Raw genomic sequence first — 18459 nt, 5'->3', positions numbered from 1 at the left:
GCAAGATAAAATGTATGGTAGATTACCGAAAAATGGAAGATGAATACAAAGTGAAACTTCTTGTACAAACGAAAAGAGAAAGTAAGACGATAGAGAAGATTTCGAAATGCAACAGAGACAATAACAAACGTAATTGTTGGGTTCAAATTAATGATGATGTAAATAAAATAGAAAGAAACTTCCACATGGGAAAAATATATTAAAAACAAAGATTCCAAGACTTACCAAGCGGGAAAGCGCCGGCAGACAGGCACATGAACAAAACACACAAACACACACAGAATTACTAGCTTTCGCAACCGATGGTTGCTTCTTCAGGAAGGAGAGGGAAAGACGAAAGGATGTGGGTTTTAAGGGAGAGGGTAAGGAGTCATTCCAATCCCGGGAGCGGAAAGACTTCCCTTAGGGGAAAAAAAGGACAGGTGTACACTCGCACACACACACACACACACACACACACACACACATATCCATCCGCACATACACAGACACAAGCAGACATATTTAAAGGCAAAGAGTAAGGGCAGAGATGTCAGTCGAGGCGGAAGTACAGAGGCAAAGAAGTTGTTGAAAGACAGGTGAGGTATGAGCGGCGGCAACTTGAAACTAGCGGAGGTTGAGGCCTGGCGGATATCGAGAAGAGAGGATAGGATATACTGAAGGGCGAGTTCCCATCTCCGGAGTTCGGATAGGTTGGTGTTGGTGGGAAGTATCCAGATAACTCGGACGGTGTAACACTGTGCCAAGATGTGCTGGCCGTGCATCAAGGCATGTTTAGCCACAGGGTGATCCTCATTACCAACAAACACTGTCTGCCTGTGTCCATTCATGTGAATGGACAGTTTGTTGCTGGTCATTCCCACATAGAAAGCGTCACAGTGCAGGCAGGTCAGTTGGTAAATCACGTGGGTGCTTTCACACGTGGCTCTCCCTTTGATCGTGTACACCTTCCGGGTTACAGGACTGGGGTAGGTGGTGGTGGGAGGGTGGATGGGACAGGTTTTACACCGGGGGCGGTTGCAAGGGTAGGAGCCAGAGGGTAGGGAAGGTGGTTTGGGGATTTCATAGGGATGAACCAAGAGGTTATGAAGGTTAGGTGGACGGCGGAAAGACACTCTTGGTGGAGTGGGGAGGATTTCATGAAGGATGGATCTCATTTCGGAGCAGGATTTTAGGAAGTCGTATCCCTGCTGGAGAGCCACATTCAAGGTCTGATCCAGTCCCAGGAAGTATTCTGTCACAAGTGGGGCACTTTTGGGGTTGTTCTTCACTGTGAGTCCAGATCATGAAGATGTCATCAATAAATCTGTACCAAACTTTGGGTTGGCAGGCTTGGGTAACCAAGAAGGCTTCCTCTAAGTGACATATTCATGACATCTTCATGATCTGGACTCACAGTGAAGAACAACTCCAGAATTTCCTCTCCAACCTCAACTCCTTTGGTTCCATCAGATTCACCTGGTCCTACTCCAAATCCCATGCCACTTTCCTAGACATTGACCTCCATCTGTCCAATGGCCAGCTGCACACATCCGTCCACATCAAACCCACCAACAAACAACAGTACCTCCATTATGACAGCTGCCACCCATTCCATATCAAACGGTCCCTTCCCTACAGCCTAGGCCTTCGTGGCAAACGAATCTGTTCCAGTCCTGAATCCCTCGACCATTACACCAACAACCTGAAAACAGCTTTCGCATCCCGCAACTACCCTCCCAACCTGGTACAGAAGCAGATAACCAGAGCCACTTCCTCATCCCCTCAAACCCAGAACCTCTCACAGAAGAACCCCAAAAGTGCCCCACTTGTGACAGAATACTTCCTGGGACTGGATCAGACCTTGAATGTGGCTCTTCAGCAGGGATACGACTTCCTAAAATCCTGCTCCGAAATGAGATCCATCCTTCATGAAATCCTCCCCACTCCACCAAGAGTGTCTTTCCGCCGTCCACCTAACCTTCATAACCTCTTGGTTCATCCCTATGAAATCCCCAAACCACCTTCCCTACCCTCTGGCTCCTACCCTTGCAACCGCCCCCGGTGTAAAACCTGTCCCATCCACCCTCCCACCACCACCTACCCCAGTCCTGTAACCCGGAAGGTGTACACGATCAAAGGGAGAGCCACGTGTGAAAGCACCCACGTGATTTACCAACTGACCTGCCTGCACTGTGACGCTTTCTATGTGGGAATGACCAGCAACAAACTGTCCATTCACATGAATGGACACAGGCAGACAGTGTTTGTTGGTAATGAGGATCACCCTGTGGCTAAACATGCCTTGATGCACGGCCAGCACATCTTGGCACAGTGTTACACCGTCCGAGTTATCTGGATACTTCCCACCAACACCAACCTATCCGAACTCCGGAGATGGGAACTCGCCCTTCAGTATATCCTATCCTCTCTTCTCGATATCCGCCAGGCCTCAACCTCCGCTAGTTTCAAGTTGCCGCCGCTCATACCTCACCTGTGTTTCAACAACTTCTTTGCCTCTGTACTTCCGCCTCGACTGACATCTCTGCCCTTACTCTTTGCCTTTAAATATGTCTGCTTGTGTCTGTGTATGTGCGGATGGATATGTGTGTGTGTGTGTGTGTGTGTGTGTGTGTGTGCGAGTGTACACCTGTCCTTTTTTTCCCCTAAGGGAAGTCTTTCCGCTCCCGGGATTGGAATGACTCCTTACCCTCTCCCTTAAAACCCACATCCTTTCGTCTTTCCCTCTCCTTCCTGAAGAAGCAACCATTGGTTGCGAAAGCTAGTAATTCTGAGTGTGTGTTTGTGTGTTTTGTTCATGTGCCTGTCTGCCGGTGCTTTCCCGCTTGGTAAGTCTTGGAATCTTTGTTTTTAACATATTTTTCCCATGTGGAAGTTTCTTTCTATTTTATTTACATCATCAATAAATAAATAAATAAATATAAACACCTAAAATGATTAAAAAATTGCAGAGTTTAAATTTCTAGCATTTTTATGTAATCTCCAAGAATTCATTTTAATTGTAAGTTACAATTTCATCTAAATGTTTAAATTTATCAACTATTGATTCTGGGCCGAGCTGCCAAAGCTGTATGTAAGTATCTTCTAATTATGCCTGCCTGCAACTTAATGTGCCTTTTTTGTGGTAGGTAGCACTCTAGCTTTTCCTATGTTGTTGATGTACCTACCTGAAGTTTCCATTGTTTAATTTTATCAACAGTTTTTATTTCTTGTTCCCCTTGTACAGAGCAAAAAAATTATTTTGAACTTCAGCTGTGAGGGAGTTAGCAAAAACTTCTTTATTTTTTATTTCTTTTCAGCTTGTGTTTGCATGAAATAAAATCCACTACTTTGTAGTGAACTGATGGCTGCAGTTGAACTTGACCTTGTCTGCAAAATTTCCCTAGTGATAACTGATCATAAGTAATGACTGTGGCCCACATTTTTAGGTTTTTATGAAATGTATTTCAACCTTTCATTTTCTTTGAATAGTCCTTTTTAGGTTTAACAAACTATTTTAGCTTTTTGTACTCTGTTAATGAAAAATATAATGAAGCCAAATATTAACATAAAAATGTTTATTATAATTTTGACACATTTATTCTTGTTCTTTGTGAAGAATAAACAATTAACTATTCTTATATTGGCGCTAGAAAAATGCATAAAAAATTGTGATATTTACCAGTGCCATAATTATTTTTTAATAATATTTTAATGATAGGTCTTCGGCTAAAAAATTCTTTTCCTGCATCACTCACATTAAAACATACACTTAAGATTTGCAGCTATGTGGCCTAACATTACAGTTAACAATAAATTTTATATTACATTTTGGTATTAATATACACAATTAACCACATTTCTAAGTTTTATAAAGTGAAACTTTTTCTCTTGTCTTTCAGAACATTTTTGTAGCCCTAGAAAGATCTCTCTACAACACAAGAGGTCAATGGTATATATTTCATTTAGGCAGTTGCTCGTGATGTCAGACACAATCCACTTTTGAACATCTTCCCTTGGATGATGGCAGACAACTTCTTCATATCTGGGATTCCTCGTAACAATATTCCTTAATTTGGTGAAGCAAGGTGTAGCCACTGAACCAAATATTTCCTCCTGATACACCTGCACTTCCAAGTCACATTTACAGCATCTTTCAGTGATAGATAAGCAGACTTTGAATTGCAACAGGCAGATGCTGGAAGTGAGCTCATAAAAATGCCAGTGATGCAAAATACTTGTTATTCCTTAGGCCCACATTGGCTTTTACAATGAAAGCTTATTCATCAGAGTCAAACAGGCCAATGGCCTTGCCTCAGTGCTAACATCGGTTCTTGTTATATCACCAAAGTTAAGCACTGTCAGTCTTGGCTCGCACTTGGATGGTTAACTATCCAGATCTGCCGAGTGCTGTTGGCAAGTGGAGTGTTTTCAGGCCTTGTGACTCCAATTGAAGAGCTACTTGATTGAGAAGCAGCAGCACTGGTCACAGAAATTGACTATGACTGGGAGAGTCATGTGCTGACTGCATGCACCCCAGTGTCTGCATCCAGTGAGGTCGACATGGTGGCCGGTCAGTACTGCTGAACCTTCAGGGTCTGTTCGGATGGTGTCTGTTTTTGTTAGAGTGAAATGTTTCTTCTACCTCTTGACCTTTTGATAGATTTTGGCATATATAAAGCTGCCAAGAGCCAGGTGCACTATCGCGTAAGTATGGGTTCAGGTGCAGTAGGGGGAGGATGTTTGTAGATACCTCCTTAAAGGACTGAATGTGGATAGGCTCTTCAAGAAATACTTTCCTCTTTCTCAACAAGCGAATGATACTATTAACCTCAGGAGAATTATTTCTGACTTTCTGTGCTAGACAGTGTAGGCCATGGGCGAGCAAGGTGCAGTTGATCATAGTGTCACAGAGTATTTTGACTGTTGTATTCATTTTTGACATATAGCCAGTACAGCCTGTCACAAACAGCAAACATTTCTCATCTTTATCTTTTCCTGGTCATAGGATGTGTAGGGCATCCCTGACATCTGGGCTACAGTAGTGTGATTTGTCTTCTCCAACACTTTACGCAGAGAGTTGTTTTGCTGGTGCCATCGACTCTTAATTTCCCAACCACAATATTTGCCACAACTCTATAGAACTGTCAGTCATCTCCTTGACTGAAAGCCAAATATTGTGGTCACCAATGTTTGTTTTAATATCAGCAATAAACTTCTCATACATGTATTTCAAATGATGTTTGCACATTGTCAACTCGTGTAATGTGGCCACTGATACTCTCCAGGAAGCCCTTAAAAGTGGGGTTCAGTAGCACATTCTGTGGCATATTAAGCAACACTAAATAAGTGCAAAAATCTAGATTAATCCTGTCCATTGCACTGCTTGTCATTGAGGAAATAAGCAGTTGATTATGTCATTTGATCTTCTTCGTAGTGTCACTCATAATGTGAGCTGCAGAATCTTTGTGGTAAAGGACAAGTGACTTTATATTGTGGCTTATGCAAATACTAAGAAAATGGCAGTAACTAAACAATAAGAACGTGGTCGTGTAATATGTCAACTTCAATTAAATTGTATGCGCATATCAGTAAATTAATCTTAAATTTCCATTTGAAAACCTGAGGGATAAAGACTAGGAAGAAGCCTGGCAGATAAAACAAAGGATAAAAGTAACCTGTGTTTATTTATGTGGTATTTACAGGCATGGCAAAACATTACTGAGCCAGCACATGTGAAATTGGATGCTTCCACAATACACTTTCAGAAAGGATGAGATTTTGATGATTTCTGTTTAGGTGTGACAAAATTACCCTTAAAATGCTTACTCAGTGTGAGTCAACACATCACACAATGTTACTTAATAACTACAAAAATAAAAAGACTTGTGTCTGCAATTTGTTCTTCTGATATACCGCTCTGTTGTTGGACAGCGTTTAAGTAAAAGCTAGCTAAGTTTTTCCAACAAAGTGGTGTGTAGACATATTCTCTGAGTGACAATGTGTTGTACACAGTGTTGATTTCAGTGTGGGCTATATTTCTTATATCCTCTGACTACAAAAATAGTAGAATTAAGTGTCATCAATGCCGCATGGTGCAGACACTTTATCAAGTTATAAAGATGAGTGACACTGTATCATACACATTCATGATTTCAGTGCAGTATATAAATTTATTTATTATGTGTTTGCTTGAAGTGATCAAATTTAACAGTATTGATTTTTCTTAGTATTAATTCAGAAAACCTATTTAAAAATTGTGTTTTTCTCAGGGAGAAAGAATTGTAAGGAAAATGTTCATATATGTAGTATCACATCAACAAATAATTTATTTACTTTAGGTGCATTGCCCAGGAGATAACTCCATTTGACACCAAAGGAGTGAAAATATCCAAAATAAAGCAAGAGTCTTATCATTAGGTCAACATAAAGAGAGTTGTTTCTAAGGTCATCAAACACTGAACTGAGCTTCTTCATTAGTTTGTCTGGGTTACCCAATTGGACCCCAAGGAATTTTACATGATCTGCTTCTCAGTGTATGATTGTTAACAGTGTATGGTGTTAACAGGTCATTATTGCTCATTTGATATTGCATAATATGAGTTTTTGTGAGTTTAAACATATGTGGTTAACTGTGAACCACTTTTAGGCCATCTCAGCTATCATCTGAGCTGTGTCTGTTAAGTCTGAGTTTGGAGCTGGATTAATATTCTAATTTAATCCCTTTTAACAATGACAATGTTGAAATTAAAATAATGTTTAACAAATGTCACTTCTGCAGTAAACTGGTTCATGTGAAAGATTTTCAATATGTTGAGAAGCAAGAAGTCAATCGGTTTCAGAATTAAAAAAAAAAAATTAAGACTGAAATTGATCATTCTGTATATTGCTTAACTTTTCATTGTTGTCCATTACCAGTTTTTCATGTAATTGGCACTGTTAGTGTTGAGCTATGATGTTACTTGCTTTTTGGAAGAGAGTTTTGTACGACTATAAATGAAAGTTACAGGAATTTAGTTTCAGTCTTTTATATGTTAATCAATACTTCTACAATTCAATCATCACAATAAAACATATCTGGTGTCCACGCGCATCATATTACAATTCTCCTCTCTGTACAACATGTTTCCACAAAAACAGCTTAAGATAAACAAAGATGCTATTTGACATTAATGTTAGTGGTTACAGATAAGAAATAACTTTGTTGTGGAATCAGTGATTTTCTGTTAATACTGATGAAAATAATAGTAATAAAATAATAATAGTATAATTAATGTTGATGTTTTTTTCAAAAAAGAAGTGTTTTATAATTTTGGAATTACAATATTTGAATGAAAAAGAACTCATTCACATTGTTACACAAACAAGCAACATGCTGACACCCATATAAATTTAAAGTAAAGTGAAAAATAATATTACACAAGAAATATTAGTGGATCAGGTAGTGAATTGAATGTTCTTATCATGTAGTGTACTATAAAATGAAAGTGTACCACAGTTCAATTTTGGAATAAATGTGATGTTACATGTTGTAGGGCATGAGCATTTGATGTAGTTGTAATATGTGGCATCTGATAATGAGCTTTGCCATTTGAAGGCAGTAATGCCACAAATGAAAGTAATTTAAAGGATCTGGCCATGGTGTGAATTATTATTAAAATTGCACTTGCTCATACTGTGCCTTGTTGTGATGTGTCCCAAATTATTTGTTTCAATTTTCACTGTTGGTAAGCAGATTGCATTTTCACCTGCTTAAATACAGTTTATAGTTACATTGAGGTTGATTGAATACACTATTGTTACCTCCATTTTATCACAGACAAATTATCAAAAGATGGCTTGATCCAGTACTTGATGTCAGATGAGAATGCACCTGTCTACTTGGATCGACTCGACTTGTACATGGACATGGACCAGCCATTGTCACATTACTACATTAACAGCTCCCACAACACATACCTGACCGGCTTCCAGTTTCGTGGCAAATCCTCTGTGGAAATGTACCGCCAAGTGCTGCTTGCTGGTTGCAGGTAGGGTGATTTCACAGAGAACTGTTGCACAATTTGTTTCAGTCACAGTGTATAGTTTGATTTGAAAGCTTTAGTTAAATATATCATTCAGCATCTATGTGTAACTTGTTTATGCTTTATTTCCACGAAGGAACATTGTGTGAGCACATATTTTAAATTGTCTTGGGCAGTTTATAATTTTGTAAAAGTTTAGCTTTAGTACATATGTTTCAGCTGTATTAGTGCAAACTGTGAAAAAGAATCCAGAGGAACACATCAACCCAGTAATTATCACATTTGCAATTTGTGGCCTACACAACTGCATTTTAGCAGTAAGTAATTTAACTGATCAACATTCACAGAGGGAAGGGAGGAAGATTAAGATTTTAACGTCTGTCAACAAATAGGTCATTGTAGATGGAGCATGTGTGCAGATTGGGAGAACAGTGGTGAAAGTAATCAGTTGTGCCCTTTTGAGGGAACTATCTGGCAACCACTCATAAGATTTAGGGAAACTACGGGAACCTAAATCTGGGTGGTCAAACGGGAATTTCAACTGCCTTCTTCGCAAATATGAATCCAGTGTCTTACATCTGTCTCATATATTAATTCATCATGTAATAGAGACTGCAACTTTATGTAGAGGTAATCACAGAGATTGCGTTCCTCAGTTCTTCTGCCTGTTGACTCAATTGTGCCAGTAATTCAGACTGTACCAGATGACCTCCCATCGCACTCTGTATGTGCTGAGTGGGGAGCCATTCTGGTGAATTGTGTTATTGTGTATTGAATTGTGAGTTGTGGATTGTGATTTATTATTTCATAACATACATAAGCTAAATTATTTGATTCAGGTACAGGAGACTGGTCTAAATTGTGGTAACATTTCACCATAAATGTAGAACAGCTGATGTTAATAAACAGCATAATAATAATAATATTAATTTTGTTATATATACATACAGTAAAAATATGTAGCTCTTAGTTACCCTGTGCTCAAATTATGTCATCCTCTATGAATTCTTATAATGAATAGCAGCATTTCTCCCACAGAATCTTCTGTAGCCTTGTTTCTAGAACCTCTGAATTTGTGTTAAATATGTTTTTGCCCATTAACTTGTTATGTGTTGTCATTCCCATGTATTGTGGAGTTGCTGCATAAAATTTCACTTGGTGAGTGGGTAGTATAAAATTATTTTTATTTCTCATGTTGTATGTGTGGTTAAAATAGTTCTCAAATAATTTTTTGTCTGCTTTGTTGGAAGATTTTAATTTCATAAACAGTTAAGATTCAAATTTTCCAAAATAATGAGTGATAAGATTCTCTTTGCTCTGCAGTAAAAGTGTATCTGATAATTTTCTTGTGCAGTTTGTGCTTTAGTAAGAACAAATGTGATTTATGGAACATGGTACGAGTCTTGTCTGGAAAGTAAGGTCTGATCGGTCGAAAAATGGAAACTGCTGTGAAAATCAAAAATGTTTTATTTGCAACAGTTACCTACACCTTCCAGGTACTTCTCTACATTGTTGCCGCTCCGATTTAGACATTGTCATAGCATTGTACCAACTTTCCAATACCCTTGTCATAGAAGGAAGCTGCCTGTGCTTCCTGGCAATTCTCCACACTGGTCTACAGCTCACTGACTGTGCCAGTACATTGTTTTCATAGCTAGCTGTTCATGTGAGCAGAGACAAAACTGAGGGAGAGTCAGTTATGGGTTCTGTTGGGGATGATCAAACACATTGCATGGAAAACACTGCAGGAGCATCTCCATTGCACCTTCAAAGTGAGGCCGAGAATTTTCATGCCGAAGGAAACATGTGACAGTTATGTTATGTGGGCTGCATAATGTCAGCAAAATCTAACAGTACGCCTTCATACTTACAGGAGACACCATTGTTCTAAGCATCTGTACATGCTCACTGTGCACTCAGAACTGAAAAGAGTGATGTGATGATATCGATGGGCGTACTAGAGACAGCCCAAAACATCTGTGAAAAAACTTCATTGGATTTTCTCTGTGGTTTCCATTTTGTACCCCATCAGACCTTACTTTCTGAATAGCCCTTGTACTTTATAAGAGAAACACATGAGACACAATGAAGTCCATGTTGTGTATAGCATTGAACACATTGTCTGGGCAACAGTAATATGTTTCTTGCCAGCTGACCAGAGAACATAATGTGGCATGTGAATGGTATGGATGCACAATCTCTGAAATCATATGCCTGGTGAGTGAAGATACATATCTACTCCCTTTCAGGGGTGATAAAGTCACATACATACATAAAGACACTAGGCACCGAAAAATACATGACACAGGAAAAGCAATGGTACAGAAAAAGCAACCGGGCAGGCATTAATGAGTAGGTGTGGAAGTTATGAGGGACCATCAGAGGCCATAGGGCAGGACCAGTGATGACATCTTCATAGCGATATCCTCCTCGAGATCAGAGACTGTTGGAGATGACATCTGCGCAGGACCCAGCAATGGAGGCAGCAGCGAGTGCAGCATCAAGTGCATCAGGGGCTGCACTGGCGACAGCAGTCCAGGAGTTACGGTGGAGGGAGGTACCCCATACAGCAACCTGCCAAGCAGTGACACTTGTTATGGTGGAAACCGCACTGTCAACGACACAGGAGCAGGCATCTGTGACAATGGGGTGGGGTAGGTGGTGGGCTGTTTGGAACAGACCGTGCTGTGCGAAGTGACAGGAGGTCTGCCTGTCAGGAGTGTAGATGATGCAGAGGTGCTGGCCCCTGTGACACTCGAACCATCAGCCTAGACAGGTGCACCTGGCTGGAATTGTCACAGAGCTGGCAGTACCAGCAGACATGGCATCAGATGCAGCAGGTGATCGAGGGTTCATAGTTGGTGTCCATGTAGCAGTTCTGCTGGGCTCTTATCCCCCAAAGGAGTGAAATGGTATGAAATCAAACGGACAGTCTACTACTAGCCTGAAAGAGATTCAAATTCTCAAGAAACAAACTGTGGGCTAGTATCACTAACCACAGTATACGCAAGTCCCTCAGTTGCAGAAATCTTAGACAGGGTCGAAATAGTGGCCACTGTGGGTATGAACGGACAATGCACCACATAGGGAAACTTGGAAGAGGTGTCCTCAGTGAGCCAATACTGATTTAGGAAGAGTGCAGCAAAATTTTCTTGTAGACACTCCCATGGGTGCTGGGGAGTTGGCCAGGGAGGAAAATATGCCTGTGGACCTGCCTGTTGCTTAATACAGTGAGTGCAAGTGGCGATAAGCTACACAATGTCCCCATGTATGCCCAGCCAATACACAAGTTGGCGGGGCAAAGATTTGGTGTGAGAGGCCCCCAACAACCAAAATGCAGGAGCTGCAGTACATTACAGCATAAGGAAGTAGGAATCACAGTCCAGGAGCAGTGTCCTCAATAGCTAACAAACACAGAGAGGTGGTGCTGGAGGGAGAAGTAATTACACAAGGGATCTGAGGTGTGGACTGGGTGTTGTCTGGTTAATTGTGCTGTACAAAAGAGAGGACCCAAGTAAGTAAAGGATCCGTGGTGACAGCTGACACTGCCATGGCACCAATTGGAAGGCAAGATAAGGCATTGGCATTGGAGTGTTGCGCTGCTGGCCGGTAATGGATCTGATAATGATAATGAGAGAGGAAGGGAGCTCACCACTGCAAACGATGTGCTGCCATGTCTGGCACAGAAGCCAAAGAGTTGAAAAGAGCAACCAATGGCTTGCAGTCAACAATTAAATGGAACTTCGAATCATATAAGGAGACGTGAAATTCTGAAGGGCAAACACAACTGCTGATGCCCCCTTTTCATTCTGAGAATACTGCAGGAGTTAACGAGTCTTGGAAGTGTAAGAAATGGGTCATTCAGATCTGTCTGCGTATTTGTGCACTAACACTGCACCAAGAATGTGATGAGTGACATCTGTAGCCAACACGAGGTGCTGATTTGGCTGGAAAGTGGCCAGGCATGGGGAGATTGAAGCTTAGATTTAAGCAAAATGAACACGCAGTCACAAGAGGGAGACCAGAAAAAAAGCATATTTTTACACGGCAGTGCATGCAGTGGCTGAGCAATAGTGAATGCATCCAGTAAAAACTTGTGTTAGTACAACTTTACCTAGAAATGCCTGCAATTCCTTAACAGAGGTCAGCAGTGGCCAAGCGGCAATTGCATCAACAGAGCTTGACGCCTTTGTGAGAAAAGGCAAAGCTGCCCAATGCATAGGGCACACAGCATGCTCATGTTGGATGAGGCAGTATGGGCAAGACAGAAAAGGGGCACGCGGCCAATGCTGTGGCACGGCCTTTTACTGCTGTGGCCATAATTGATGCTGCCTCATGCAATGCTGGGTTGAAGGCTGTACTGCTGCAATGGCATTCCCATCATCCTGAACACTTGTAGTGTGCCTAATAGTGGATGAGTGAGCAACTTTCGATACCTCCCCCCCCCCCCCCTACCCCCTCCCATGAAGAAATCTCATTGCCTGTGATCCATGACACTTCGAAGGACTGTGCTATATTGAGCACATCTGTAAGTGTCATATTCTCGCACTGTAAAGCTTTTTTTGTGGCCTTCCCTATCCAGGGCCAGACAAATAACAAATCATGAACTATGTGATCAGCATATGATTTGTGATGAGTACTAGCAAAAAATTATGATGGCAGCTTAACCATGTAATTTTAGAGCCCAGGCTTCATAAGATTGTTTTCCACATTTCTGACAATCGTAAAATTCTACATGCATTACAATAACACGTGTTCTGTCACAGTCATAGGCTAGAGAACCTTTCACAATTCATCAAATTATTAGCTGGCCGGTTCTTGCAGAAGTGCAAGTTTGCATGACAACTGATACTTATGCATTGACAAGGAGGAAAGATAGAAAGCCCTACATTAGTTTACATTTTCCATGCGAAAAACCTGGAAATGTTGGCGTAACTGTGTCTTGTACAAGCCCCAATCTTCAGCTGGTTCATCATCTGGTGGAAAGAGTGACAGTTGCACTGATGGGAGAGTAACCTGTTGCGAACATGCAGATGCCACTTGGTTTAGAGTGGTGGCGACAGCCTGCTGTTGTTCTGAAAAAGCTTGCTGCTTGGCAATGAGATGTTGGGATATTTCTTCCATTAAGACATTCATCAGATGTTTAACACTGACAGTAACACATGGAGAAAACATAACCCTTACTTATCGCCAAGTTTGCTATAGCAAGAACAAATGTGATTTATCTAATGTCTTACTTTATAGAGGAACACGCAAGATACAATGAAGTACAGGGTGTGCGTAGCACTGAACCAATTGACTGGATAACTGTAATACTCGTTATAAAACAGACCAAGCACTCATTTGTGATCACTTAAATAATACCGTTTCTTTGGCGACTCACCAGAGCACACTGGGGCACCAACCCAGGTGGTCTTTATAAGCGGACCTGTGAACTATATAGACGTGCGATCTCTGAGATCATGTGCACCATGAGTAAAGGTACATCAGTTTCAATAATCAAGATATGCTGGTCCAGAAAATTGTACTGTATGTAATGACAGATTCAAAATATCTATGGTATGCTATTTTTGTGCACTCATGTCAGTAGAATTTGCTAGTATTTGCATTGAAAATGCAAAGCTGCTTGGTTTCTTTGACAGGATTCCAATGGAGTTATGTATTCCAGCATAGTTGTCAACGCTCTAGAGACTGTACCAGAAAATACAAGAAGTGTATGGATGAGTATTTGCTGCTGACAGAACAGATCTTGCTAATCTGTGAGTGATTTATATCCTTGACAAATGCTGCACTGTTGAGTATTTCCACAACTAATGGAATAAGTCACTGTAAGCTGGTGCTCTGCACATCATGGTGTTCAGATGTTTATTGGGTCCTTATGTTGCTGCTCAGTACCCTCCCATATGGTGATGGGTGATGTACTACGTTGGTGCGTAAACCAGAGTCCTGTTTATGTTTAAGATGTTGCAACAGAGTGAGCCACAGTACAATATGCTACACTGTGTTTTACTAGCTTCCTGATTCGCTACTACTCTATTTCATCTTCCGTCAAGCACACCAGAAATATGTGCAGTGATTTTAATAGAAGATTTCATAAATTTTTATCCCTTATTTTTCTTGTTAGGTTCCAGGATTGTTGAGAGTTCTAACAGTTTGTTATTGAATGTTGAAAAGTAAAACATTGCTACACAATCTCACTCTCTTATCATGACTATAGATTGTTTCTTGTAAGGAAGGGAAACTTAGGCTCAAAACATATAAACATGCTGTACTTTACAATATACAATGAAGGCTTAAACAACTTAGGTTAACAAGTCAATTATTACAGGTCCTACTCAAGACTAATGAACAGTTAACAAAGTGGCTCAGCTCAGACTAATACTAAGAGGCAGCACTTTTATAGGCAGACATTTACTTATGAGTAAAACTTTGAAAAAAGTCTTCATAACGAAATATGTGAAAATTTCTCTCTTTTGTGTACTGCAATAAATTCAGCTGTGACAAATAAATTATATCTTTGAGTATGTAGTCAGAGATAACCCTCAGCTGCTACAGAGTATTGGTAATTTAATTTGATGTTAATTTTTTCTCCTATTATTGGTATGAGAAAAATTGATCTCTCTTTCTTTATAATATGATGTAACTAAGATCATATGGAAATATTTTCTTTTATTGTAAAAATATCTCTCCTTAAATCAGAATATCTGTGACTTCGTTAGCTGGTCATAATATATTGCAATAATAATGAAGCCCCTGATTACCTGCAACTACAGAAAAGAATCATATAAACAAATGTTTGCATTCTAAACAAAACTCATTTACCAATTAGCAGTGATTTTAATTCTTTTGCTTGCATTAATTATGTAATTATCTTTCTGTCCCCACTTTCACTATGTTAATAGCAAATTATGTGACGAACTTACATTTCACCAACCAAAGATATGAATACTCTAACTTTTTGTTATGTAATTCATGTTAATTTCTTTCCCCTATAGATTTTCTCCACCTTTAATAAAATTAACTCACCAGTAAAGGTGACTCTAACTTTCCTTGGCAAAATAGTTGAATTAGGTTTAGTTTATATGTAGTATCAAAATATTTCGATAAGAGACCGTAAGTGTTACTATCTACTGAAATGAACTATTACCACAGATTCTTTATTTTAATTTACTCATCTGCAATGCTATTATTTGAACTCTAGATGCTTCAGTACAGTTAAACATAGCTTGTATGCAAGTGCCAGAAAACAGTAAGTGGGGGAATCCTACATGCCACGGCCTATTTGGTCCTTGGAGCAAAGCTTTGTTTCTTCAGGTGTTGGAGTTTTGCAACCCACTACAATCTCTGAAATGAAATTTGGTCACTTGTTTTTAATAATCCTTTAATAGTTAATCAAGTCTCTGTTTTGTTACACACTGTTCATTTGATAGTTCCTCTTTACTGGGTTTTACATTAAACATTGGTAAGAGCAGGATCAACTCAATTTTGGGAAAAGTCAATATTAACAAGCAAAGTAATTCCAGTTGTAAATGCGCTAGCACCTGTAAATCAAACAATATGCACTCGAGTCAGTACCATGGTCAAGACAGCACAATACCACCCAGTTCCCCACTAAACAAGAACAACAACCCAATAACCTGTGGGAGCACTTTCAACCAACTAGCAAGATGACATGGACAGAATTCACATAACTTCTGATACAATTTGTGACACCAGTAACTACAACCATATGAATATTTGGCTCCTACAGTTCCTTCCACACAAACCATTAATTATTACTTTGGCCCACAAAATACTATTAGTCAATAAAGATCTCGCTTGTCAGTAGTAAACAGTTTATCCTACAGTGGAATCGTATTTAGAAACCACTATCACCCAGTTTGGTTTTGCTGCTGTCTTTATTTTGTATCAATGATGTCTACTAACCCAGTACAGTGTTCAAAGGATAGACCATTCTTGCAGCCAGTCAAATACATTTCTGTGTTTGGTACAAATAAAAGAAAGGAAAAGACAGGATGGAATAACAATATGAATAGATTATTACTCATCACATATAGAGTGTGTTGAGCATCCAAACGGCACATTTAAAAATAGACTGTTAGGTTTCCTGTCAGACAAAGTGCATTGTCAGATGTTCGTAACACACATCTTCCATTGGAGTGTGCAGTGATGTGAAAGGACAGGATGGTTGACTGCCCAGTGGCATTTTGGGAGACTGTGCTGGAAGGGTGGATGAGGGGGAGGAGTGAGCAGACATGGGAAAAGGAAAATTCAGGTGTGCTTTGGAGGAAGAAGGCATATCTGAGGCTGAATTGGGAATATGGATATTTGAGGCATGTGGAGGACAGCGACTAGCAACAGTTGAGATCAGAGGGCCGGGAGGGGGGGGGGGGGGGGGGGCATTGCGTGGCATGCTTTGCAGCTGGGTGGTCCATCTGTGTCTTGAACACATTTTCGCAGCTGCAGGCAGACAGCTTGTTAGTAGAGATGCCCATATAGAATGCTGTACAGCGGTTGCAGCTAAGTAGGTGAAGCACATTGCCGATTTCACAGATTGCCCTGTCTTTGATGCAGTAGAAAATGCTTGTGTTAGCAGCCATGCGGTCTACCGGCTTCTCTCTCTTTTGTCAGAATGGCAATATACTAATCACCATTATTAGGTATTAACCCTACTTACATAATACTAATTTTTTTTATTTCTTCTTTAAACCGGTCTTCTTGCAAATTACTCTAATTATTCACAGGTGCATTGAATTAGACTGTTGGGATGGAACGAGGGATGATGAAGAACCAATAATAACACATGGCAGAGCAGCATGTACAGATATTTTGTTCAAGGTGATTCCAAACTTTTCAAAGATTTTGTTGTAACTAAGTTTGACATAGAAAAGATGAACAAGTTACATGTTCTTATATTATTTTGTACCTAAGTATATTGTTTATAAATTGCTGTTTCGTATTGCTGTTTCGTATTGCTGTTTCGTATGTGTTGTAACAGTTGAGCTTGGCACATGTTTTTTTGGGCATTGTCATAGCTTTAGTTAAATACATGTTGAGATACAAGGTTGTACTATTTGTAATTCTCTTATGATATAAAAGTGGAATACATACCTTAATATCAAAAGTGAGGGTCAGAAGTTATGTTTCATGTTTAAAAGACAAACTTATTGCTAAGTACACAAACAGTTTTACAAGTGCACATTAAAATTTGATATCTTCTATTGAATGTAAGTGTTTCTGTGTTAAAAGGTGCTTCTTTACGGTATTTAAATCAGTTATCTTAAAATAAGATAGTAGTCTATTGTAAAAAAAAATAAGTCCCTTTTGTATGTCGATTGCATCTGCAGCCTTTTTATTACGTGTGATTCTGTGAAAATTTTTGCTTCCCCGTATGTTGTGGTTATGCATGTTGCTGTTCATTACATTATGTACTGGATATAGTTTCACAAACATCATTGTCTGCTGGATATACATAGGTAGAGGGTCAGTATCTTATGTTTTTTGAAAATTTCGTTACAAGGTTCTCTCTTGTTTACCTTAGCTACCATGCATACTGACTCTTTTATAATCTAAAAGGCTTGTCTATATAGAGTGATGATGCAAATTTATCAGTCCAAAAATTTAACCTTAAGGGATCGTGGTTCTGGAATGCTGAGACCTGTTTTAATATGTACATTCTTATACTGACTTTCTTACAAATATAACCTAATGTGCTCCTTCCAGCTCAGGTGTTTATCCAGTATTAATCCCAAAAATTGTGTTTGTTTATATGGTTGAATGCCGGCAGAAGTGTAAATTGAGCAACATTTATATTTAGAGTATAATTAAAAAGGAATTTTGTTGTCATTGTCTTTTCATCATTTACAAGTAGCTTATTTGCATTAATAAAGAAATATTAAATGGATAGCTTGCTACTTATCACATAGACGAGACACTAAATGGCAGCCAGGCACATTGAAAGAAGACTGTTCGATATTGTCAGCTATTGGGTCAGTCTCATATATCTTCCCACTACCACCTACTCCACTCCCGTCATAGACATCTCCTATCCCATCAAAGTTAGGATTGCCTGTGAAATCAACGATGCGGCCTACCAACTAAGCAGCAACCACTGTGTGGTATTTTACATCGATATGACCACCGACAAGCTCTCTGTCTGCATTAATGGTCGTTGCCACCCAGCATGATGTGCTTGACATCAATGACTGCTTCATGATCCATACCATCTTGATTATTCCCATCAACACCAACTTTGCACAGGTGGGAACTCTCCCTGCAATATATCTTCATTCCTGTACCCCATGGTCTCAGTCATTGCTAGTTCCTGTCCTCCTCCTGTCCCTGCTCCTTTCCCTGATTCCACTCCAGTTTCTTACACACAAGTTCTATCTCCTCCCCCCTCCTCACCCCCCCCCCCCCCCAGTACAACAGTGGACCTGCATAAAACTTCCCCTTC

The 18459-nt window shown here is 39.8% G+C and overlaps 1 protein-coding gene across 2 annotated transcripts in view; it reads left to right on the top strand.

Annotated features, from left to right (window-relative positions):
• The window catches only part of LOC126281662 (1-phosphatidylinositol 4,5-bisphosphate phosphodiesterase-like), a 465757-nt gene that overhangs the window by 231756 nt on the left and 215542 nt on the right, over positions 1–18459 (top strand). For both annotated transcript variants that reach the window (XM_049980809.1, XM_049980810.1), the window contains exons 9-10: positions 7799–8009; positions 16748–16841. In XM_049980809.1, coding sequence (XP_049836766.1) covers positions 7799–8009; positions 16748–16841 — 305 coding nt within the window. The remainder of the gene's footprint in view (positions 1–7798; positions 8010–16747; positions 16842–18459) is intronic.

Source organism: Schistocerca gregaria, chromosome 7 (assembly GCF_023897955.1).
Source record: "Schistocerca gregaria isolate iqSchGreg1 chromosome 7, iqSchGreg1.2, whole genome shotgun sequence".
Taxonomy (NCBI): Eukaryota; Metazoa; Arthropoda; class Insecta; order Orthoptera; family Acrididae; genus Schistocerca; species Schistocerca gregaria.
Note: the sequence above shows the minus strand (reverse complement) of the source record. Positions and strands in the feature narration are given on the sequence as shown.